The sequence below is a fragment of the Pteropus medius genome, unplaced genomic scaffold (genome assembly GCF_902729225.1).
Source record: "Pteropus medius unplaced genomic scaffold, Ma_sr-lr_union100, whole genome shotgun sequence".
Lineage (NCBI taxonomy): Eukaryota > Metazoa > Chordata > Mammalia > Chiroptera > Pteropodidae > Pteropus > Pteropus medius.
Genome location: NW_024343578.1, coordinates 3,666,061 through 3,690,345, shown reverse-complemented (window position 1 = coordinate 3,690,345; position 24,285 = coordinate 3,666,061). Strand labels below are relative to the sequence as shown.

Genomic DNA, 24,285 nt, shown 5'->3' with positions numbered 1-24,285 from the left:
CAGCTGGGCTACTACCTCCCTCTTCTAGTTCTGTGTCTCTGGGTTAGGGCTCTGTCTCTGTGTCTGTGCTTCCCATTACAGCACTGTAGTTCTGGGTCCAGGGCCAGTCTGTAGCCCCATTGTTTCAAGCTCCTGTAGGACACTATGTGGGAGTCCTGGGTTCAATGGCAGGCACATCTCTCTTCCTTCCATCTTCACACTGCCACCATGTAAAGGCAGCCCCTCCCCCGCTTTTGATAACCACGCCAGCTCCCTGCCTTGTGAACGGGGCACTGCGTTTATTAATCTACTCAGATCTCCAGCAGCCCATGTGACAGAGGAGATCTCCAAATCTTGGAGTGGATAAGAACTGGTACAGAGTTACTCTGTCCCTGTTTTGGCTCTAAGCACAGCTCATATCCTCTTCAACCTCCTCGTGCCCTATCCAGAATGAGTCCAAGAGCCAGGTGAGGCGCGATTACTACCTCCCTTTTCCGAAGGGGGAAACTGAGGCCAGACTAAACAGTAACTTGCTTCGAGTAGCCCGAGAGGTATGAGGCTTTCTGTCCTCCCTCCCCGGCGGCGAATGGTAACGCCTAGAGTTACCCACTCAAAGCCTCAGTATCTGCCTGGCTGCGAGGAGCTCGGCGGGCGGCGCCAACCTGGTACACACTACGTAGGCGGACAAGCCCGCGTGGCCCGCGCACGCGCGCCGTGAGTGGTTGCTGTCAATTATGCGCGAGGGGAGGGACGAAGGCGCGAGGAGGCCCCGGGGCCAAGATGGCGGCGCGGTGCGCGGCAGGGGCGGGGAGCGGGGAGATCCGAGGGGCGGGCCGACGCTGTCCCCGCCCCCTGCTGCTGCCAGTCTGCGCCGGGCGGCGGAGGAGCCCGGAACATGGCGGCTGCGGCGTGCAGCTTCGTGGCCGAGCGGGAGGCTGAGCCGGCCAAAGTGGCGCGCGTCGTGGGCTCTGAGCTCGTGGACACATATACGGTATGCTGAGGACGCGGGCCCCCGAATCCAGGCTGGCGGCTGAAACCTGGATTCCGACTCGGAAGGATTGGGTTGGAGGTCTGGACCAGGGAGAAATGGATAGAGGGCTAGCGATTTCGAGGAGGGAGTCTGAGATCGGGGCGTCTGGGTAAGGGATCTCGGCCGCGTAGGTCCGGGAAGAGGGTCCTAGGGTGGGACCCAGAGAGAGGTTTGGGGAAAGGGTACGTGTGCAGGAAAGAAAGCTAGGGTTGAAGAGGATCTGGAGATAAAGAGGGTATGGGGAGAAGAGTGGTCTAGATAAAGCAGAGGAGCCTCTAGATCCTCTTAGGCCTGGTGGGGCGCCAGCCTGGGAAGATATGAGGGAGAGTGCAGGAGGAGGGGGACTAGGGAGGGGTGTCTGCTGGATGTAATCAGGAGTGTCAGGGCCCCGCAGGCCATGAAGGAGAGGGGGCGGGACCTTGATCTACGGAGCCTGGGGTCGCAGTTGATATTTGCTACAGCAGGGCGCAACTGGGGCTCTGAGGCCCTGAGGGCTAGGTAGAGACAAGAGGGAGCGGTGGAGGGAGTCGCTCAGGCTGAAAGTGCAAGACCCAGGAACCTTTGGGGGCGAGTTGGGGCAAAAACGCACACTTCAAGGCTATGGGAGAAATGAAGGATAGAAAAGCGGGGGAGTGCTGGGCTGTGATAGAAGCCCTCTTGGGTCTAGATGAGGTTAGACGCCATGCCTGTGGGTCTGGTAGGCTGCCTTGCAGGGTCTGGCTGTGGGGTGGGGGCGTATTGGGTACCTCCTAGCCTCCTGTCCTTTGTTCCCAGAGGGTGGGGAGCTTTGGCCCTGCCTTCGCCCCACCCCCTTGGTCCTCATCCTAACCCTCCAACTGTTGGTCATTCCTCTGGTTCTTTCTCCTTTTTTGGGCGGGAGGAGGGGGAGGGAAGCTGCCAGGCTGGGAATAGGGTCTGGGGGCGGATCCTGGAGCAACAAGCCCTAGAGAAATGGCTGCTCCTCTGTGGACGCTTCAGCTGAGTTTTCTCCGCCCCCTCCCCTGCTTGCTGCAGAGAGGGGCGGGGCATTAGGACCAGGGGTCCTCCTCCAGATGATGGTTGAGATCTCTAGGCTGATGGCACCCATGGGCTACATTCAGCTGGAGGGTCAGCTCTGAAAAGCTCTTTATTCTGCAGGGCTGAGCCCCTCCCTGAATGTGATCCATGCAGACCCTATCATTTTGTCTTTGGATGTGCTGAGTTGAATATTATTAGCATACCTACTTTTCATTGAACACTTGCTGCATGTCAGGCCTTGTACAAAGCATGTTGCATGCTTTTCCTTATTTGATTCTTAGCAGATCTTAAGATGGAGGAACTGAGGCTCAGAGAAAACTTAGGCTCCCTGTCACTTATATCAGTGACTCATACATAAGCCACAGCCAGGAAATGGCAGTCAGGCTTTGAATCCAGGTCTTTCTTGACTCCAAGGCCCATTCCCTTAACCACTAAGCCATTCGCCTTCTGTTAGGGCTTAATAGCCCATCACTGCCCCCGCCCCCGCCACCTTTCCATCAGCTTCTTAGTGCCTTGATTCCTGGCTCAGCAGCAATCACAGCTATGACCCAGCCAAAAGGGTTGGAAAAGGGCTTCCTTCCAGGATATGAGCACAGCACCTGGGAAAACATACAGCAGAGAAGCTAGCTTTGCCAGACCTGGTCCTGTTCTGCCTCCCTTGAAAGGGGTGGCCTTGCCTGCAGCTCAGGTTGGATTGAGCTTTGAATTACCTGGAGATTGGAGGTAAAAAACTAAAGAGATGGCTTAATACAATATAGGTAAAGCCACAGACTTACCCCGTGCGCCTGCTAAATCCAGTGCTAGGGCCATGGAGGAGGCTGATAGGGGGCCCTGCTGCGCAGCAAGAGTCAAGTGCAAAGACTGGTGGGGAAGAACAACCCAACTTTGGCCTGAGGGTTGAGAGGGTCTAGGTGTCCTGCAGCTATTGCTGGGGGTGGGGCGGGGCTCTCTTTGTTGCTGACTAGGCAAGGGCTGCCCATTTTCCTTTTTAGGTTTATATCATCCAGATCACTGATGGGAACCATGAATGGACAGTCAAGCACCGCTATAGCGACTTCTATGACTTGCATGAAAAGGTAACCCTTGAGAGCTGGGAGACCTGTGTCTCAGGGCTTGGAGGCTTTTAGGCCAGGGTCTCATTGTGCCACGTTTTAGTTGTAGGGCAAAACAGCCTCCATGCCTATAGTGTTCTTTAACAAACCAGTTTATTAACATAAAAAAAAAAACAAAACTGGTGGGTCCTGGGAATTCAGCCCTACCATGAGATGGTATACAAGGAGCATATGTGAACTTCAGTTTTAAGATTGCCAGTCCTAGCTTGGATGTGAGATCCCGGGACACTTTCCTGGGGAGGGAACAGGTTTGAACTTGTTCGACCTGACTATAACTATTCTACGGACTGTACTTTAAAATTGGCTGTGATTCCATTTCTTTCTTTGATTTTGGAGAGAGAGATGCCTTTTTCTGGGTCATTTGCAGCCCAAGTGTTTTAAAGACAGGCCACCACCCGGATTGTTTTTTGCTTTGGTTTGGAAAAGATGGAGATTTTAGAGACCTGGAGGTCTCTCTTTCTGAATGTTTCCAGAGTCTCCACATGGAGCTCTCTGTCTGGAATTGTACTGGTATTTCTAATACTAACAACTTAATGAGGCCAAGCCCAGAAGCACTGGTTTGGTTACTAATCCTGATACTGCTGCCATGAGGTGCTGGGGAAGTTATGACAAGCACCTTCCCTCAGGCTTCTTGCCTTGGTCTTGTCTAGTTGCAGAACCTCTTGTCTGTGGTTGACATGTTTATGTTTTCTTACAGCTTGTTGCAGAGAAGAAGATTGATAAAAATCTACTTCCTCCCAAAAAGATAATTGGGAAAAACTCAAGAAGCTTGGTGGAAAAGAGGGAGAAAGATTTGGAGATCTACCTCCAGACACTGCTGACCACCTTCCCTGGTGTAGCCCCCAGAGTGCTGGCCCATTTCTTGCATTTTCAGTTCTATGTAAGTTCCTCTTAGGTTTTCTCTTTTGCCCACAAGCCCACAACCACCCAAGCTCAAAGCAACAAACCAGTGTAGACCTCAGCTTTGAGGAGACATTGGCTGGAGTTTAATCCTGAGGTTAGAATATAGAGGAACATCACCCTAGTGGGGATGGGATCTGGGCAGAAGTATGTTTGTTAACAGATTTGCCTTACATTAGATACCCCGTGGCCACAGAGAGGTTTTCCACCACAGGCATTTTGGGTAGCAAAAACGGTCTGTAGGTGTTTACGCTAGGTTTTCATCCAAATGGATGGGGATAGATTAGAAACAGCTAGCACCTAGCATAGACTAGTGTTGAGTTGTTGGTCTACAGCTCAGGACTAAGGGATCAGTCTGTGTTGGCAGAATATTGCTGTCCTGGGGCATTGTCAGGATCTGAGTTGGGAGTGAGGGTAGATAGCTTCCTCTGATGGGAGTATGTTATGGAGCAACTCTGCATTCCCTTCTGGATAAAAGAACAGTTTTCATGGGCTGCTGGTGACAGGATGAATCGTCAAGCTTCAAGGAGGGAAATTTGGCAGTGAGAAACCAAAACATTAAAAACAGCTAACAATTCCACTTCTTAGAATTCTAAGGAAAAAAATCAGGCAACTGCAGAAGGGATTTAGGTGCAAAGGTAGTCATTTCAAGATTGTAGCAAGATACTGAAAACAAAAGTCCAACAGGAAATGATTTTAAAAAAAAAATCAAAAGAATACAACCAGATAATTGGGTATTATTCTGCTACAAAAATGATGGTGTGTCTAAGGATTTGTTGACATAGGAAAAGAGCAGACCATAAAACAATGTAGAATATGATCCCATTTTATATTTTAAAAACATTTACATGAATATGTCCAGGGAAATTCTAGGTGGTTATACAACAAAATACTAGTAGTAGCTGTCTCTGGGTGTTAGATTTTTGGACTGCTCTTTGGAGATAGGTTTGTCTACGATGGGCCTGGGGCTGGCTCATGTGTGTGGTTCCAATTTGAGTCATGCTCTAATGCTTGTAGCAGTGTGAACGTATTTGAAATTACTCTTACAAACAGGTCCCTGGGTTATATAAATTCAAGGAGTTAAAAAAGTAATTGACTCATTGAATCTGGGTTTGTCATTAGTGGCACTGTTGGCATTTGGGGCTGGATAATTGTTCTGGGGGCTGTTCTGTGTATTGTTCAGCAGCATCTCTCTGGCCTCTACCCACTAGATGGCCAGTAGCACCTCCCCCACCCAGTTATCACAACCAAAAATGTCTCCAGACTTTGCCAGATAGCCCTCTGGTGGGCAAAATTGCACCCGATCTGGAACCACTAGATTAGATCTTCAAATGAGTTTGAACAAACAGGGCATAAAGATTCGTCAGCCTTTTCTGCAAGACTGGGAGCTCTTAGAGAATTATGTCTCTTAACCTCTGTCCCATCAGTGTCCTCTCTGAAATTATTCCCAGGATGCTCTACCTCTCGTGGGGCTGACATTGGACAGGGTGGACCCAGGGAACCCTATTTGGCTGTGATGTGGATTTTTTAAAAATTGAGACATCATTCATATACCATAAAATTCATTCTTTTAAAGTATACAATTCCCAGGTGTTTAGTAAATTCACAAAGCTGTGCATCTGTCACCAATATTTATGTTCTGTTACCAGAACATTCCATCACCCCAAAAAGGAACCCCACACCCATTCACAATCATTTCCCATCCTCTTCTGCCCCTAGCAATCACTAATCTTTCTGTTTCCATGCTTTCATATAAATGGAATCAAAAGTATATGGCCTTTTGTGACTGGCTTCTTTGACTTAGCGTAATGTTTTCAAGGTCCCTTCATATTGTGGCATAAGTCAGTACTTTTGTCCTTTTATGGACTAAATCTTGTTTAGATGTCCATAGTTGATGGACATTGGGATTGTTTTCTCTTTGGGACTATTATGAATAATGCTGCCATGAGCATTCATATAGAAGTTTTTGTGTAGACATGTTTTCATTTCTGTTGAGTATATACTAGTGGAATTACTGGGTCATATGGTAACTGTTTAACTCTTTGATGAGCTGCTGAATTTTTTTCTTAGCAGTGGTACCATTTTCCATTCCCAACAGCAATGTATACATTATTGCCCCACATCTTTACTAATACTTTTTTCTGTTCATTTTTTTGATAGCCATTCTAGTGGCTATGAAATGATATCTCATTGTGGTTTTGATTTGCATTTCCCTAATGAGTAGTGATGTTGAGCCTCTTCAGGTGCTTGTCATTTGCATATCTTTGGAGAAATGTATTAAAATTCTTTGCACTTAAAAAAATTAGGTTACTTGTATTTTTTTGTGGAGTTACAGTTTTTTATATATTTCCAATGGTAGATCCATATCAGAAATGTAATGTGCAAATATTTTCTCCCATTGTGGAGATTTTCCTTTTCTTGATAGTTCCTTTTTAGATTTTGATGAAGTTCATGTTATCTATTTTTTTCTCCTTTGGTCACTTATGTTTTGGCATCATGTCTTGCCTAATCCAGGGTCACAAAGATTTACAACTATGTTTTTTTTATAGTTCTAGCTGTTATGTTTAGGTCGATCCATTTTGAGCTGTATATGATGTGAGGTAGAGGTCCAGCTTCATTCTTTTGCAATGTGGATTTTAATGGCAAGGAAAGAAAGCACTGGTTCTTTCCCAACCAACTCTGAGATGGGATATCTGGGGGCCCTAGGTTGCAATGAGAAGGCACTGGGCCTATTACTATACTGTCTCTCTTTAGATAGCCATGTCTCCATACTCCTGGACCCTCAGTGACAGACCTCATCCCAGAACCCCAGAGCAGAGGTTTTCAAATTCACTGAAATGGAGTCCCAGGGAGAATTCCAGTACCCCATTTTGTGGTAGGCTATCTAACTGTGGATCTGGGAGGCAGGCAGAGCCGAGTTTATCTCTCAGTCCTGTTGTTTCCCGTCAGTTTATTCCAAGTCAGGCATCTAACCTCTCTGTGTCCCAGTTCCTCTTTTGTGAGCTGAAGGGTGATCACCCCAGCCCTTGAGGAATGTAGGAGATGGTGCCATGAAAGTAAAGGGCCAAGAAGAGTGATGACCCATGATGAGGTGCCCCAGGTGCTAGCCAGTACCAGCTGCTCTCAGTTCTCTTCAAAGGTAGCATTTATGTGATTTTCTTATTTTAAAACCAGTTGGCTAGAACAAAGACCCTTTTTAAAATTTGAAATCAGGAGCCATGATGGAACTGTTACCATCTTAACATCAGCCTGGGCATTTGCATCTGTCATTTGTTTTAGTTGCAAAGTACTTAGGCTGTAAATTGTAACAGATTTCTTTGCAATTTATAATCTTGGATCTCTCTTCAGTTAAAGTTGAGGCTTGAATCGCTCAATGGGGAATTTTTACTTAAAGTCAAATGGCACATAGTATACTTGACTCCTGCTACAGTTCTTCATCGCATAAATAGAAGACAAAGATGCGAACCACACAGTGATGTATAACTGAGTCTCTCTTTAATGCCCCCCTGACAAGCACTCTATGCTCAAGTGCATACAGCAGCAACATCAGGCTGGGGCCTGGGGTCATACGTTGAGTGCAAGCGTGTGTGTTGTGGAATGCACTTGGTTGTGGGGCTCTGTGTGCACAGACATGCTCAGTTAAAATGGTAGTTGCAGAGCTACAGCCCAGCTAGTCTATAGCATGTTTGCATGCAGCTCACACCACTGCCCAATGCTGCATACCAACATGTGATCCTGTCAGGCAACTGATCAGTTGGTCTGTAATACATTGTGGGGGTGAGTGTTATATTTTTTAAGCATAGCTAATAACATTTTTAATTGAAATTTGTATTGCAATATAAAGAATGTCTTTTTTAAAAAAAAATATTTCAATTCAGGCATATGTGGCACCCCAAAGCACTTCGAGTCCCTTTACCCAAAGCACAGTTAGGTGGGGTGTGTGGAGAGTCACCTGTCCCCATAAGTGACCTTTTGGCAGTATCTGCAGCAGCTTAGGCACCCCCGTCTCCTCCTGGCCAGAGTGAGACCTGACTATACACCTGTGCTATGCACGTAGGGCCGCATTATAACTGGAACGCTCACTGAGGGGGCAAAGTGTTGTTCTGAGGAGACCAGTGCTCTGTATTTGAAGGCTTGAGGCATTTCTTTGTTTCTTTCTGATTAAGTCTCTCAAGGTGAAGATAGCCTGGGAAACTAAATTGATAGTGTTGTAGCAGCCTGCGCTTCCTGTGCCCCAAAAACCGGGAACAGAAATTGTTACACAGTTCGCTTTTTACATTGCTCAGAAGTGAAAATGTGCCCTCTGCTTAGCATGAATTCTTGGCCCTCACTGTCTCTCACGTGGCTATTTCCAGAAATTCCATCCCTGTCACCTTAGCAGGACTGGCGTTGGCACCAGCTGCCTGAAGAAATGTAACTCTGAGGGTGGGAGTTGTTAGGTACTGATGGTGGGCAGGGAGTCTTTTTCCCAGGGAAGTCCTCCTAGAACCCTCGGGGCGAATGACAGGATGGAGGAGCCAGGAGCTGCTCTGGGCTCTGTCTAGGCTCTCCAGGCAATTCCAACTACAGGGAGGATGGGGAAGTGTAGATTTGGAGACAGGGCTTGGTTCTCAAAACTTGGTAGGGAAATGAGTCTTTGGATCATTCTAAGCTCTTCCTAATCTTCAGTACTTCACAGCAGCCAGGTAAAATGTAATTGAGTTTAAGTTGTTGCAAGAGACTGAAGTTGAACTCCAGTGTTAACTGATAGCCTCTCTTCTCTCTAGCTGGAGCACTCTCCTGCTCGGAGCCTGATCTGTCCCTTTGATGGCCATTTTACATTCTTCCCTGCATCTTGTGAGACTCTGAGCCCCTTAATTCTGGGGCTGTGTTTGCTCATTTTTTTCCTCTTTGGCTTTTTGTCAATTTGCGGGGCGGTGGGGGTGGGGAGCTGGGAGTTTATTCTCACACTATATGTAAAAATTTCAAGCAGATTAAAAAGATAAACACATTTTTAAAAGATGCCATAAAGTACTAAAAGAAAAAAGAAGAATATTTGTATAATCTTAGGGTGGGAGAAGAGGCCCCAAAGTCACAAAAGAAAAGAATCACAGATGAAACAACATAAAAATGAAAAACCCACTCTGTGTCAGGAAAACCTCCACAAACAAAGATAAAAGGCATGCACATACAGGGAAAAGATATTTGCAGCACATAAAAAACCTTTAAAATGTCCATTATGTATAAAAGATAAGAAAGAGATAAACCAAAGAGAAAAACAGGAAAAGGACACCCTGTCTCCTGTAACCTGTTGCCTTTCAAGTCCCATAAACATGTGAATGGCATGTATTGGTGGCAGTGATGTTCCTGTGAATTATGAAGGCAATTGTGCAGCCTCCATCTGGACCTGTTTGCGAAAAGTCCTGTTGGCTGCCATCTGTCAACTGGTTAAAATTCTTACCTGTGGGATGTGGGGCTGAGGGCCTGGGGGCCTCGCCAACCCTACAGTCACACCACTAAAGAGTTAATGCAATTGGTTATATGCAGAGAGGCTTCAAGGCCAGATGCTTGGGTGTGTGGCTTTGCTAGTTTCTAGCCATGTAGAATTGGAGAGTTACAGCACCTCTCATCTCAGTTTGCTCATCTGTGAAACAGAGTTCACAGTAATGTCTTCCTTGCGTAGGGTGTTGGAGTCTGAGTGAACCACCGCATAGCGAGTACTCAGGCCATCGCCCAGCATGAATTAAGACCCAAGCACATTAGCTTTTAATGTGACTGAAGGCTTGTCTTTGTCATGTCTTCTTCATCACATTCTAAAAGGAAATCCTTTCCTGCTTTCTCATGACGCTGGGGCCAAGTGGTAGTGTTGCAAGGCTTGAAGGGATGAGCACAGGAAGAGAGCAAGTGCTCACTCTTTCCTAAGATATCTTTGAATGTGAAAGGAAGTAGAAATGGTCACTATCAGGGAGGGTTGGCTCTGGAAGTATTTTATCCCATAAGGGTCATGGGAGCCCTTTTCCAGAAGAAACAGGACTTCCTCTCACCATGCCCTCTCCTAGGGTCTCCCAGGGCCAGTTGTGGTAGCTGCTGGCTTCCTGACAAGCATTTGATTGGCATAGCCAAGCCTTCTGGGCCTCAGGTTCTCAACCAGTGCCCTTGTGGGCTTGAAGTTGCAGCATTAGTCTGGTTTCTACTTTTGAGGAGACATTTCAAATGTTCCTATGACTGAGAATATTTAGTTTCTCTTTCTAAGCATCTTGATTCATTATAGGTTTACTCTCCCCTACGTTGTTAACTTTCTGGTGAGCTTGCACTGCAACGGCAGAGCAGGTAGATAGGGAATGTGCAAGTCTGGTGACTAGGGACAAGTTGGCATCCTAACTGTGGGTTTTGTTTTCTCTGCAGGAGATAAATGGCATCACTGCAGCACTGGCCGAGGAGCTCTTTGAAAAAGGTATGTGACTGTGGGTCCTCAAAATACTGGGTACAACTTGCCCAGCACTATTACGGGCCTGGGACCCTATACTGTGCTAGGGGCCTGTGGCCCTATACTGTGCTAGCATCTTTGGCCTCACCTAACTCAAGATGTCTGCATCTTGGAGTTTGCAGCGTAGGTCTGTTGCCCACAGTATTGCCTTACATCAGCTTTATCCTGGCTCAGTGCCTCAGATTTTGGCTTCCCAGCTACACGTTCCCCTGGCCCTTCCCTCCTTTGTAATCACGTGTCCTGGGTGTGCCCTGTGCCCACCATGAGCTCAGCAGGGCACTATCTTCTCCATACTCAGGACTGTGGCTTTGTCCTGATGCAGTGTGGTGCACATAATGGATACTTGCCAGGAACTTGTTAACAGCCAAGTGGGTAGACACCCTGGCCACTTGATGGGGACAGGGCTGGGGCTGGATGCTTACTCTGTAGGGCATGGCTTTTGCAGGTGAACAGCTTCTGGTGGCTGGTGAGGTCTTTGCCATTGGGCCTCTACAGCTCTATGCTGTCACCGAGCAGCTGCAGCAGGGAAAGCCCACATGTGCCAGTGGGGATGCCAAGACTGACCTCGGACACATTCTGGACTTCACGTGTCGCCTTAAGTACCTTAAGGTAAAGCTGCAGCAGCTCAGTTGTGGGTGTGATGGGCATACAGCCAGTGTAGGACCTAACAGCTCACTGGCTGGCAGTTCATGTGAAGGAGGCTGGCTGTATGGGCCATCCAGGGAAGGAAGGCCACCTTTTGGGTTCTTGGCACTGTGCTGCTGACTGTGAGCTCCAGGGGGCAGTCGTGATCCAGTGTCCCTTGCTTTCAACCTTGGCTTTAGCCTGCTTTGTTGACTGTGGAAGTGTTGAGCAGGATGCCTGCCCACTCTGCCTCACATAGCCAGGCAGAGCTTCAAGTCGGGTGTGGCAGTTGCTGTAGCCCTGCCCTGTGAACATGGATGGGTAGCGATTGTGGCAGCATCCCTAATTCAAACTGCATCTTTGATTGCAGGTTTCTGGCACAGAAGGACCTTTTGGGACCAGCAACATTCAGGAGCATCTCCTGCCTTTTGATCTGTCAATATTTAAGTCACTTCATCAGGTGGAGGTAAGGCCCAGGGCCCCTGAAGTACAGATAGAGCTGAGTCCTGCATATGTATCATCTTGCTTGTGACTGTATGTGGCTAGGGAGTGTTTTTGATGTTGGGTGTCTGGACTTAATTATAAGGCACTATTACTTTTCATGTTTTCAGTATGTGGCAGATTCCATCTAGGTAAGTAAGGCCAACCCGAAAGCAGAGAAAGAGAGACTTCTGCTGCTCTTTGCTGGTCTGCATGTCTCCGCCCCTGGCATGGGCAGCATTTGGACAGGATGAGGCAGCATTTGGACAGGATGGAGCACCAGTGTCCAGCTCCTTCTGGGCTTCCTCATTCAGGTTGAAGTGCTGAGAAGTCATTCTGAGGGTCAGGCAGAGCCAGTTCCAAGTCTGTTTCCCAAGGCAGTTCAGCAATGAGCTTTGAGGGTTCCTTGCCCTCTGGCATGCCCACACCTAGCAGGAAATACTTTGCATTGCTCACTACTGAACTCCTGGATTTGTGATGCCAATTTTGTTACCATTTTTAAAATGAAAGGAGACTCAGTAACAAATAATAAAAAATGTATTAAAGCATCTATTTCTCGAGCATGGCTTTCATGTTCAGCCCTGTGCCCCATGTCTAATGTACACTCCTTGATGGACTCTTCCTAACAGCCCTGTGAGGTGGGCACTTTTATTCCCATTTTATAATTGAGGAAACTGAGGCTTAGAGAGATAAGGAGGTTTGGCTAGGACCAAACGATTAATGAAGGGAAAGCTGGGATCTGAGTTTAGCTGAGCCTAACTCCAGAGCCCCTGCCACCCATTGGACTATTCTGCCTGCAACATTCTGTGTTCATCTCAGAGACCTGGAGGACTGCTTTCCTTGGTGGGAACTTGTGGAGTGTGCTTCAACCAATGCAGGCTGAGTGAAGACTAGGAAGTTGATGGAGTGCCCGGCTCACCCTTGCCCTGCCCTGGCTCAGAAGGCTAAGGCTCTGCCACTGGGCTCTGTGGGTCTGGCACTCAGGCAGGTGGCTCAGGGGAATGCGCTTTGGCTACACTGCCTTCTTCTTACTCAACACAGCCGAGACTGGGAAGTGAGCGTGGTGAGCAGGAGGGCCCACCATGCTCACTGTGCTGCAGAGGCCCCTTGCTCTCAGCTCTGGTCCCTGGCCCACACTTTCTGTCCACTGGCCAAGCCCCAAGCAGTCCTTACAGAGAAAATGGAGTTTGTGGTTTATTGTGGGTCTTACCAGATAACTTCAAAGACTGTTTACTCAGCACTAAAAATTGAAGAAAAGAGAGACTTCAGATTTGAGTTATCTCCTGCTTCTAAGGATTTGGGTCCACTGGTGGTTGCGCTCCTTTTGTGTGTGAGTAACAAACATCCACCTCCCGGGACTTCTGATGGAACAATGGTGCAATTACTATTTCTTTTTCCAGATAAGTCACTGTGATGCCAAGCACATCCGGGGGCTGGTTGTGTCGAAGCCCACCTTAGCCACAATGAGTGTCCGCTTCTCAGCAACCTTGATGAAGGTGAGTGCCACCTGTTTCTCCTTTGGGAACTGTCTGCAGGGTAGGGTCTTGTACTTTGGTACTCCTCACCAAGGGTAGGTGTGAACACTGCCACTGTCAGAAACCAGAAGCTGGACCTTCCCCTGGGCCTGAGCAGCCACACACTCACTTGGGATTTCCCAGCACTTAGCCGCCCCAGGACACTTTAGTCCTCATCTTCATTAAAAATCACATTGTTAAGCAAGCTATTTTAAGGAACTGAGTACCCCCACTCCTCCCACCCCTCAAAAAAAAATCACTGGTTTTGGACGAGCAAATTGTTAAGCAGTAGCAAGTAGCAGGACATTTATTATATTGATATAAATGTTTCTCTGAGCTTAAAAAGCTCTGGCTTAGCACTTGTTTGTGTCCTGTTTTTAGTGGACTTGAAGGAGACAAGTTAGGCCTTGTTATTTGTATGTGAGCATCAGAAATACTCGATTTGAGAATGTAAGAGGTTCCTGTTTACCTTTTTATGGAATGCATCTTAGTAATGTTAAAATTCTTCTCCAGAAAAGGCACAGTGGCTACTTTTATGACTTAGACTGTCTAATCAAGATTTGAGTTTGGTAGAATTTGAGGCTTACTGGCTAAAAGAAGGAGGCTTGTGTCAAGAGCAAGGGTGTCAGACCACCTTGCCCCTCTTGGAGCAAGAGGCACTCTCTGCTGCCCGGCTCACAGGGCCCAAAATGATTGATTGAGAGAGGAGAGGTCTTGTGGGCATGAAAAGTCAAAATAAGGAGGCCTCCTTCCCTCCCCTTTAATGATGTCCTTGCACTCCGTGCTGCTACCCTTTTCTCAGCATTGTTGGGTTTGAGCCCTGTGATATAACAGTTAAAGGGGCCTGCTGCCCACAGTGGGGACCCCAATGTCACCTCGAAAAGCACAACTGCCTGGAAACACCATGAATTCTGACCTTTAGCCTCTGAGATTTAAGCCAAAAAAGGCATCACTACATAGCAAAAGGCTCTTGTGGGCTTGAAAAGCATTTGCTCCTGAAGCAGGGCTAGAATATATTCCAAGTAGCTGTTATGTTGCTAAGCTTTTCAGTTATTTCACAATCGTTTAAAGACATATGAACCAAAGCCCAATTTTAATGCAAGTTCACTTCCACATGCTAAATATGCTCAAGCCCTTCCTGAAATTGTGCAATGATAGCGTTCCCAGTGAATGTTGCGTGAGGGCCCAAGTGTAGCTCAACAGATGTTCTTACACAGGAAGTCCTCGTTCCTGAAGCCTCAGAATTTGATGAGTGGGAGCCAGAAGGCACAGCCCTGGAAGGCCCTGTGACTGCGATCATCCCCACTTGGCAAGCTCTGACCACCTTAGACCTGAGCCACAACAGCATCTCTGAGATCGACGAGTCTGTGGTACGCTCTCAGCAGCAGGCACTAGGGTCTTCTCTGGCTTGACTGAACCCTGAGATTGGGTATTTAACTTGGCTTTTTCTGGAAGACCACAGAAAATCTGTGTTCTGTGCATTGCCTGTAATTTTTAAATTCAAAATAAGTGAAATTGAATTTAGAACCAAATGAGGCATATTAATTGCACATATATTTGAAATAAAAATACAGTGAGTGATGACATTTATTCCCAAAGAGTGGAATGCAAAAATCATTCCTCAGCTTCCAGATGTGCCCATGTAAGAGTGACATCCAGGTGGCATTTGGAAAATAGGAGTGACTCCTGTATTTTTGCTTTTCAATGGGTAGTGTTGGAGAAGGATGGACAGACATTTTTCTCTGGAACCTTGCCATTTGTCATTTCATAAGCTGAGTGCTCTATAAAAACGGAGACGTGCTCATCACTGGAGTCCCTGTGTGGTCCTGTGGACATACTGCTGAGTGGGCACTGGGAGGAGTCACGTCAATGGCCCTGCAGAGACAGCCATCCCAATAATCCATGGTTGGAAGAGTCTCAGGGTGTCTGTCTGCCATGTACAGGGGTTATACAGGGTCCAGTCTCCTAGAGTGACATTGGTTGGGTGTTGTCCTTTTTTTTTTCCACAAGAAACTGATTCCAAAGATTGAGTTCCTGGACCTGAGTCACAATGGAGTGCTAGTAGTGGACAACCTGCAGGTAATTAATGTCTTTGGAGATCATTGCCACATGTGGGTTTCTTAGAAGGTCCCTGAGAGTTCAGAAGGCTGGTGCAGCCTTGGTAGTTTGACCATACCCGGGGTTTTCTGTCACAGGTACTTGAAAGGTGTCTGGGTGCACCAGAGGTTCATAGGGGCAGGGGCTGCTGCTCTCCATGTAGGGTTTCAGTGATGCACTGAGCAATTGTTGCTGTAGTTCCCCAGAATTAGAAAAGATGAATAAGTACAAGTAGAGTGAGATGACCATGATCCACCTCCATCGTGATGATGAACAGCCTCATTTTCAAAGCCCACACCTACCCTGTGGTTGTGCTGCCTCTGCAGAGGGTGCCAGTGGGCTGTGGCATGTGCAGGGGGAAAGAGGGGTTCTCTTCCAAATAACAGCCTACAGAACTGGTCATTTTAGGTTGGAAGGCCCATCACACCTTTAGTGTTAGTCTCCTTTCTTTGGAGCCTTGACCTGAACCAGTTAACCCTGTTCTCAATGCTGCCACAGCACCTGTACAACCTTGTGCACCTGGATCTGTCCTACAACAAGCTCTCCTCCTTGGAGGGGGTTCACACCAAACTGGGGAACATCAAAACTCTGAACCTGGCAGGCAACCTCCTGGAGAGTCTGAGTGGTCTGCACAAGCTCTACTCCTTGGTCAACCTGGATCTCAGCAATAACAGAATCGAACAGGTGAGCCACGTCCCAAGAGGATCTCAGAGTTCTGAGATGGCAGGGCCTTGGTGTTTATCACTTTAAAGAAGAATGGTGAAGGTTTTTTTTTTTTCATCTAGAAGAGACCATCAAATGTGTTGTCATGTTGCCAAAGTGTTAAAAGAAGGGATGAGGGGAATGAAATTTGCTTTGCAGATGGAGGAGGTCAGGAGCATAGGCAGCCTCCCATGTCTGGAGCACGTGGTTCTGCTGAACAACCCTCTGAGCATCATCCCTGACTACCGAACCAAAGTGCTGGCTCAGTTCGGAGAGAGGGCCTCTGAGGTAGGCTGCTAGGGTTGGGGGTGGGGTGGGGATTAGCTCCATCTAAGAAATAGTCTGGACAGAGTCCACATTTTCACAGGTAGAGCCGGGGGTAGTGTCCCCACCCTGAAGAGCCTTTCAGTTCTGGGAAGTCTGCCTCCCCAGGAAAAAGCTCCCTCACCCCTTCTGCAACCCCTCCTGTCAGTGGCCACGGACTACCGTAGTTCCCCAGCAGGCTTCCCTCGTGACACTTCTTTCAGAGCTTCATGCCAAGAGGGCTCCCCACAAGCCTACAGGCACAGACTGAGTGTGGAGGGACTCTCTTCAGCTTCTTAAATAGTAACATTGATTATTGTAGGCAAGGGTCAGAAATAAGATATTTGAAATGATCATGTTCCCTGGACAACTTCTGGCCATGAAGTCTGGCTATAAACCCAATGTGCCCACCTTTACCAGTATAACCCAGCCAGTATCTACTGCCTGCTAATTGTATCTCGTCACCTACCACCATGCCAACCAAACAGGTCCTTCGCCAGGTTCAGCTGTCTACTCAGCCTCAAGCAGGCCCTTCCCCTACTCTCCCAAATCTCAGACCAGAAGATACCTAGAAATCTGCATTCTTCCCTCACCCTGCCCTCCCCTCCACCCAAGCCTACCATCTCTTTTTGTCCCCAAGTGCCCCTTCCTCCATAGTCACCAAGACAATGTTCACAAGATGACACCTTCCCTCCCTGGCTCTAGGCTCTTGGGACCTTCCTTCATTTGACTGCACTGCTTGGTCCCACACTGCCTGCCAGCCCACAACTCCTCCTGCATTTGTAGATAGAGGTCCTGCTTCCCATGCCTTTGCCCTCCCAGTTCCCCAGCCCAGAAGGCCTTCTCCATGCTCTTTACTAATCTGAGTTCTGCTGTAATTGAGAGCTTTGTTCAAGTCACTGCCTTACCCCAATCTCAGCTACCCAAGAGGCCTCCTCAATTGACCTTGTACTCCTGCCTCACCAGAAACAAACTAGGCAGTTTGAGACTTCCCCAGGCCACCTAAGGAGCTCCCAGGTCACTTTATGTGTGGTGAGGAAGTCACCTCCCAGTGGGCTGAGCCTCACAGGGCCTGACCCACACTTTGACAGGACTCCCACCATTGTATTCTTACTATGTTTGTCAGCCCCTAGGCTGATAGCCATTTCTGGACTCTGCAGGTCTGTCTGGACAACACAATGACCACAGAGAAGGAGCTGGACACTGTGGAAGTGCTAAAAGCAATTCAGAAAGCCAAGGAGGTCAAGTCCAAACTGAGCAATCCTGAGAAGAAGGTGGGTCTTTGTGTGGGAGGTAAGAGCAATGTCACTCAGTGGAACTGGGTCGTGGAAGTACTAGGGACCATTAAGTGAGTCCTGGCTGCATGGCCTTGGGCAAGTCACACCTCTCTTCTCATCTGTAAGATGGGAGGGGTGATAGAACCTACCACATGGGGTTACTGAGGGTTAGGTGAGACCGACTTCTCCATCACCAATGTTTATGAGAACCTTTTGAGTTTCTCCTCCTCACCCCTGGCTTTTAGAGTTCTGTTCTTCCTGAGCCTTCTTTTCTCTCTCGGGCTGACTCAAGCACTCCTCCTAGGTCAGTGAGGATTGCCGGCTCTCAGCTGCTCCCTGTGTCAGACCCAGCAGCTCCCCTCCCACCGTGGCTCCCAGCTCCACCTCTCTGCCCCAGCCTATCCTCTCCAACCAAGGTAATCATGTATGTAGCCTTCTGCCTAGCAGAGCCAAACAGGCCCTGCTGGACCCCCTGGTTGGGCTGGAGTTGGGGGGAGATGTTGGCACCTGCTCCTCGCAGGGTTCAGTCACAGGGAGGGTGCAGTGCTGTCTGCAGGCCAGCTCCCCTCAGAGTGGCACATGGTAGGAGTGCCTGGCCTGATTTCAGCTGTTGTTGCTTAGTGAGGACCACTCCCCCATTGCTCTGATACCCAAACCCATCTCCTCTAGGATACCACAGGGTGTCTAATGGGGCCCTGAGGCTGCTCTTTGAACAGACTCGGGGCTGCTGGCTCATAAAGACCCTGCTCCCCTGCAGGCAGTGTGGGCGAATTGGCTCCTTGTTAATGGGAAGCCAGGCCTTGACACTTTCCTGAGTTGGCCGCCCTGATTCCTGTGTGGGAAGCTTTCTTTAATCTTTGCCTCATCTCTGCGGCTCAGCCCTAAACATACGGGGCCTAGACAGGCTGTCCACGAACCCATGGAAGACCAGTCCCTTTCACCTGCCCACTGTCTTAGCGTTTTCAAAGGGTTTTCACCTCTGAACCCAGGCATCCTCGGAGATGAGTGAGTGAAGCAGGTCCCATGAGAGTGTCTGCTGGCCTGGCCCCCACGGAAGAGGGGAGGGTGTGCCATCCCGAGTGGAGCCGAGGCTCGGGACACACAGGAAGGAACGCCGCCCGCCCACCCGGGCTCCTGGAGACGCAGAACTTGGTGTGAGGTCTTGGGAAAACAGTTTGACCTTATGTTTCAAGAGCCAGAAAAACGTTTGCACCCCTTGACCTGGTAACCCCTGTGGTGGGGATTTTATCTTGGTGGGATAAGATAAGGGAAGGGGACACGAAATGCTCACTGCAGCATAATTTATGCTATCGAAGCGGGGAATATGACAAATGTCAGAGGATGAGAGGGAGATTAAGCTGTGGTGCAAAATACACTGCAGCCATCACATTAGAGAGGGGAAGACTGGGTAGGACGAAGAGAGAAGCGCTTGGGTCAATTAGAAAGCCTGCTGCAGGGCAATGCACCAAGGTCACAGCTGTGAAATGTGGGAGAGCGCTCTTGAGAAGGGATGGTGATGTTGGCTGCCAGAGTGATTGTCAATTTACTTTTGTAACTCCCTTGACTGAGAAATTTTGGTTTTATTTTTATATATAAAAGGGGCGGGGGCCGGGGCGTATATCACTGTGAAGATGCCTCCCTGACCTCATCTCCTGCCTCAGGGTCAAAGCCCTCTTCAGGCCTCACACCCATGCTGCCCAATCACAGCACTGCAGGAATTGCTTGACTCGGGTTCTAGGGACAGGGAGCTGCGACTGGTCCTCGAGGCCAGGGTCCAGTCGGTGCTCAGTCAGCCTTTGTGGAATTGACGAATGATTATCTGACTGAGCGAGCAAGTGGAGAACAAGCTGGTAAAGAGAGGACTTCCAGTGGGGTGAGAGAGGCATCTGCCTCCAGAGCCGCAGCTGCAGGCAGCCCCCCCACCCCCCTTTGCTGGTGAAGCCTCTGTACCAGCCAGGCCCAGGCCTCAGCCCCGCTTCCTCACTGACCCCCTCTCCTGGAGACACACCACCGAGTGACTCACTGTAGTCTGTTTCCCCCTTTCCCAGATGCTGGACATTTAGACTTTGTCTCCACGTTTGCACCACTTATAAATAAAACTGCAGTGGATGTCTGTGTGCACACCTCTTTCCTTTTTGTGAGAAACAAAGGACGGGCCCCCATCTGAGCACTCTCCTGATGATCCCTGTCCCATCCTCTGAATGGCCCTTTCTGACCACTTATTTTGTACAAACTGTGGTCCAGGAAGGAAGCAGAGAGACTATCCCAATCCTCATTTCCTCAGCTCCAAAAAGGGCTGGGGTGGGGGGGTAGTGGCAAGAAAATGTTGCTTTTTTTTCTCACTAAATGGAGAAGTCTACAGCTGTTCGTGTTCAGCTATGTACTGCTTTATCTTGCCTGAATGGGTAAAGGTTTCTCGTGTGGGAGCAGCTTTGCTCCCAGCCTGATTCCCTAGAAATGAACATACTTGTGAATAAACTGGGTACTCAGGGGCCCGCTTGAAGGGATGCTATCCAGTAAACACCAGGCCTCTCGTCATCTCAGGAGCTGTTAGCCAGCTTGTTGGAGTCATGAAGAATTGTGACCAATAGGGGCTGACATACGAAATGCTAGGGTTGGTTCTTTAGGCAGGGCGCGGAGCTGAGAGGAAGCCATAGAGAAGTTGTTAGGAGCAGGCACCTAGGGATCAGTCAGCTGAGTTTGCATCCCAACTTGGCCATGTTCCCTCAAGCAATTCGTAGCCTCTCTGAAGCTATTTTCTCAACTTGAGTGTATACACCCTACTTCATCAATTCTAAGATGCACACAGTTCCACCTTGTGACTTCTCTGAAATTGAGATGCATCTTTCAGTCAGTGGTGTCTCATAGTTGCCGTCAGCCAACTGATATTCGTGATGGAGTCGTGTGAAAACCTTCCTTGGACACCTGCTAAGACCAAGATGGCACCACATCTACGCATCTTAGATTCGATGAACTGTGGTAAATAAGAGGCATGTGTGAGCTAACACTGGGCAAGCACTCTCCCGTGTCCTTTTTTTGGGGGGTGCTTCAAGATGGCAGTGCCCTGAGGAACTTGGGGAGTTGAGCTGTATGCCCAAGGGAGAACAGAATGATTTGGGGTTTTTTTGTAGAGGGAGAGGTATTCTAGAGGTGGGTTTCAAAATGACCAGTACAGTGCCCCTGAGGAACTTGGGGAGATGAGCTGTATGCCCAAGGGAGAACAGAATGATATGGGGGTGTTTTGTAGAAGGAGAGGGATTTCTAGAGGAGAGGGATTTGCAGTGGAGGTGGTGTGGAAGGGGAATTTCAAGGGATGGGGAGGATCTGAGCATGTGAGTTCCAGGAGAGAAGGGTGTGCTTCATGCATGTGTGCTTACAGTTCTTCCTACCTGTGCAGAGCACCTGCTGCTGCTCTTGGCGGAGGAGTCTGGGCTTAGGCCATTGGCCTGCCTACCTCATTGGCAGAGGACCTGGCCTACCTGAGTTGTCCTGTCCCCGGGCAGTAGCAGAGCTGGACAAGGGTTTGTGACTACTAGGGCTCTTTCACTGAACCGTGGTGACTGGTGGTAAAGCCAGGCTGTGGAGGCAAGCCCTGGGCTCCTGCGAAACAAGGATCAATGCCCAATGTTCATCTCATCCAACCGGCTACACCTAGGAAAATGTTTAAAACGGCTTTATTGTACCTCCACCAGTCTAGGAAATGTCTGGAGTACAGTAATGAGTCCAGACGTGCTATAATGAAACAGCCTCAACAGTGTTTAAAAACACCATGTGTTTCTCAGGAGCATGAGTCAGTGTGTTACCTAGGGGAGGGTCAGTGGGTATATTCTGTGAGAAGCAGGCCATAGGTGTTGGGCATGGGCTGTCCTTGTGGTCCTGTGCCCTTGTGTGTCTTGAAGCTCTGCAGAGGTGTCAGATTGAGGGGATGGGGCTTCATTTAGTCATTTTGCTTGGCAGAGGCTCTAGGAGTGAATACGTTTAAGGCTCTTGATGGACATATTGCCAAACTGCTCTCCTGACAGGCAGGCCAGCTCGCACCCCAGTGCCCGCTTCTACCCAGTCAGGCCGAGTCTGGGCCGCACAGTCTGACCTTAGCAAAAGTGAGAGACAACTGGTGTCTTGTTCCAACTTGCCCTTCTATGATTACTTGTGAGGGTGAGCGTTGTTTCATGTTATATCCATTGGCCATTCTTTTGCGGAAGTTCTATTCATTCTTTGCAGTCTTCTAATGGGATTTCCAACTTTCTTCCCCTATTTTTGTCATCTGTAACAGCCTTTTATAGATTAAAGATAAAAATGTCAAATATTGTAAGTACTTCTTTCTCATTTCATTGGACTTTGATTTATCTTAGTAGGTTTCTTTTTTTTTTTTACTTATAGTTTAGTTTTTATGTAGTTACAGTTCAGTTTCTTCCTCTGGATTTAAGCTCAGAAAGTCTCTCTACCCCGAGATTAGATAAGCAGTCATTTGTTCTTTCTTCAGGTTACTTTAAGATTTCAGTTTTAACATTCTGTAATCTACGTGGCTGGATTTTGGGTTCTGACTAGCCCTCGGCCATGCTGGTATTCCAAAGGCCCAGCCCCATTTGTTGAATGGCTGCTCTCCTGCCCTGCTGTCCCACCCGCCTGCCCCTGGTCTCTCCAGGAATCATGTTTGTGCAAGAGGAGGCCCTGGCCAGCAGCCTCTCGTCCACTGACAGTCTTAATCCTGAGGACCGGCCCATTGCCCGGGGATGCTCTGATTCCTTGGAGTCCATCCCTGCCGGACAGGTAATGCCTACCTCTGCATCCTGCTTCTGGGGATTGGTTACCTCTGTGCCAATGCTTGTCTAAGGCTATCTGGAATTAGAAGGTAGCCTGACTAGAGCAAATGCTGCCAGTGCTTGGTATACTCTCTGCTTTGTGGTTAAGGATCTATGTTCAGCCACCCGCTCCCTTCCTCCTCTTTCCTCCCTCCGCCAATGGGAACAGACAGTTCTCTCTCACTGGGCCCTGGGGGGACAAAGCCAGATGACCTTTAGCCCATGTGAGTGGATTCCCCTGGGGAAAGCAATTCGGGGGCGGGGTGGCTTGTTTGGGTTCCAAATGCATCAGGAAGAGTTTCTCCCCTGCTGCCTGGCACCCCTGGGCCATTCTGCCCATTCCTGCATGTCACCCTGGTAGTTTGGGACACAGTATGACTCTGGCACCTTCTCTGTGGCTGCTGCTGAGGGTTCCGGAGCTTCTTCATGTGTCCTGGGAAGAGAGGAGGAAGGCAAGTGTGGGGTGAGTGGCTCATTTGCTGTGTGCGTGGGGAGTGTGCTTGGTACCTGGGCCTCCCTCCAGCCCCATCTCTGTTCAATAACACAGGGTCATGGTTGTGTGACCCTGGGGCAGTTTGCAGAGTTCTCATTCTGTCTCAGCACTCCATAACACTCTCTCCTTTCACCTTCCCCGGGGTCACACAGTAGGAAGGAAGCTTCCTAAGCTTAGGTGTTCCCCATTGCCCAGAAATCATTGGAAGGGCCTTGCCAGGTGCTATGCAGCCTCTGTTCATTGTGTCCTCTACTGGCCAGTTACCAAGTTGGTAGACTGTCCACGTGGACCCTCTGAGGTGGCATAGGGAGCACTTAGGTGCCAGACTCAGAGGTATAAACTGAACCGCAGAGTGGCAAGAGGCTCTGGCCCAGGGATTGGGAGCGTGGGCTGGGAGTAGACAGACAGATGGGAATCAGTGCTGCTGGGCACTGACAGGATAATTGACAGGGGTCTCTCTGCCTCCAGGCCCTAGAATCTACCCCAGAGTAGAGAGTGGGATGGTGAGGAACTTACTGCAGGGCAGTGAAGGAGGACAGGTGGGGTACCTGGCTCAAGGTCCAGTACCTGCTAGATGTCAGGGAATGAATATAGCAGGTTGGGGCTGACCACATTCCCTTTTCTGTCAGGCACCTTCCGATGATTTAAGGGACGTATCCGGAGCTGTTGGTGGCACAAGGTAAAGAAGTTGGTTAAGAAGGCATTCTGGGCCTTCTGTCAGCTATGGGCTAGTGATAACCGGTTAGATTTTGTTAAAAATCTATTCACAGAATTTCTTCAGACTGTCTCTTTTAAAATAAACACATGAGATGGGCTCTGGTCTGCTTCTAAATTCTAATTTCTAAACTTTGTATGATCCATGTTATCCTACACTAGGGGTCAGATCAAGGCTGGTTTGGTCCATAGCCTATGAGCTAAGAATGATTATTCATTCTTAAAGAGCTGCTTAAAAAAAAAAGATGTGGGTGGGGCCTAAAGTATTCACTCCCTGACCCTTTGTGGAGGAGGTTTCCCAGCCCTGTTGTACTCATATTTTTTCATGAGGGCAGTGGTGGCCAAGAGGAGCTTGAATTTAAATGTGAAGGTCCTAAGATCCCCCCTGCGATGGGGTGCCTCCAAAGGAAACTGTTGTCAACAAGTTAATGAGTTAATGCCCTTGAGCACTCATTGCCTTTGGAGCTCATGGCCAGCGTCTGAATGACTGCAAAGTTTTTATGATGCTTTTGTTGGGGGAGCCTGTGTGGTGTGAGTAGGACTCTGCTGGACACCTGTCATTAGAGCCCTGGGCATGTGGACTCTGATGAAATTGGCAGCTCTAGCCTTCTAGAACTTTGGCTCCCTAACAGGGAACTTGTCCTAGGAATAGACACGGCTGTTTAGGAGTCTTGGGAGACCCATGAGTTCAGGTTCCATGGAACCAGGATGCAGCAGCAGGCCCTAGACTTGGGAGGTGGGATGTCCCAGACCAGCATGTCATTGAAATGGCTTT

The 24,285-nt window shown here is 48.7% G+C and overlaps 1 protein-coding gene across 11 annotated transcripts in view; it reads left to right on the top strand.

Moving 5' to 3' along the window:
- Positions 1-824: 824 nt before the first annotated feature.
- Positions 825-24,285, top strand: part of NISCH (nischarin) — a 30,807-nt gene continuing 7,346 nt past the window's right edge. For 3 of the 11 annotated variants that reach the window (XM_039867508.1, XM_039867507.1, XM_039867516.1), the window contains exons 1-16: positions 825-970; positions 3,019-3,102; positions 3,836-4,018; positions 10,423-10,471; positions 10,950-11,113; positions 11,499-11,594; positions 13,009-13,104; positions 14,340-14,492; positions 15,133-15,201; positions 15,718-15,903; positions 16,081-16,209; positions 17,385-17,498; positions 17,806-17,917; positions 22,147-22,271; positions 22,665-22,766; positions 23,426-23,475. In XM_039867508.1, the coding sequence (XP_039723442.1) occupies positions 875-970; positions 3,019-3,102; positions 3,836-4,018; positions 10,423-10,471; positions 10,950-11,113; positions 11,499-11,594; positions 13,009-13,104; positions 14,340-14,492; positions 15,133-15,201; positions 15,718-15,903; positions 16,081-16,209; positions 17,385-17,498; positions 17,806-17,917; positions 22,147-22,271; positions 22,665-22,766; positions 23,426-23,475 (1,808 nt within the window). In that variant the 5' untranslated portion in view covers positions 825-874. Of the gene's footprint in view, positions 971-3,018; positions 3,103-3,835; positions 4,019-10,422; positions 10,472-10,949; positions 11,114-11,498; positions 11,595-13,008; positions 13,105-14,339; positions 14,493-15,132; positions 15,202-15,717; positions 15,904-16,080; positions 16,210-17,384; positions 17,499-17,805; positions 17,918-18,490; positions 21,814-22,146; positions 22,272-22,664; positions 22,767-23,425; positions 23,476-24,285 lie in introns of those variants that run through there. The other 8 variants (XM_039867511.1, XM_039867510.1, XM_039867509.1 and 5 more) reach the window with 7 other exon arrangements.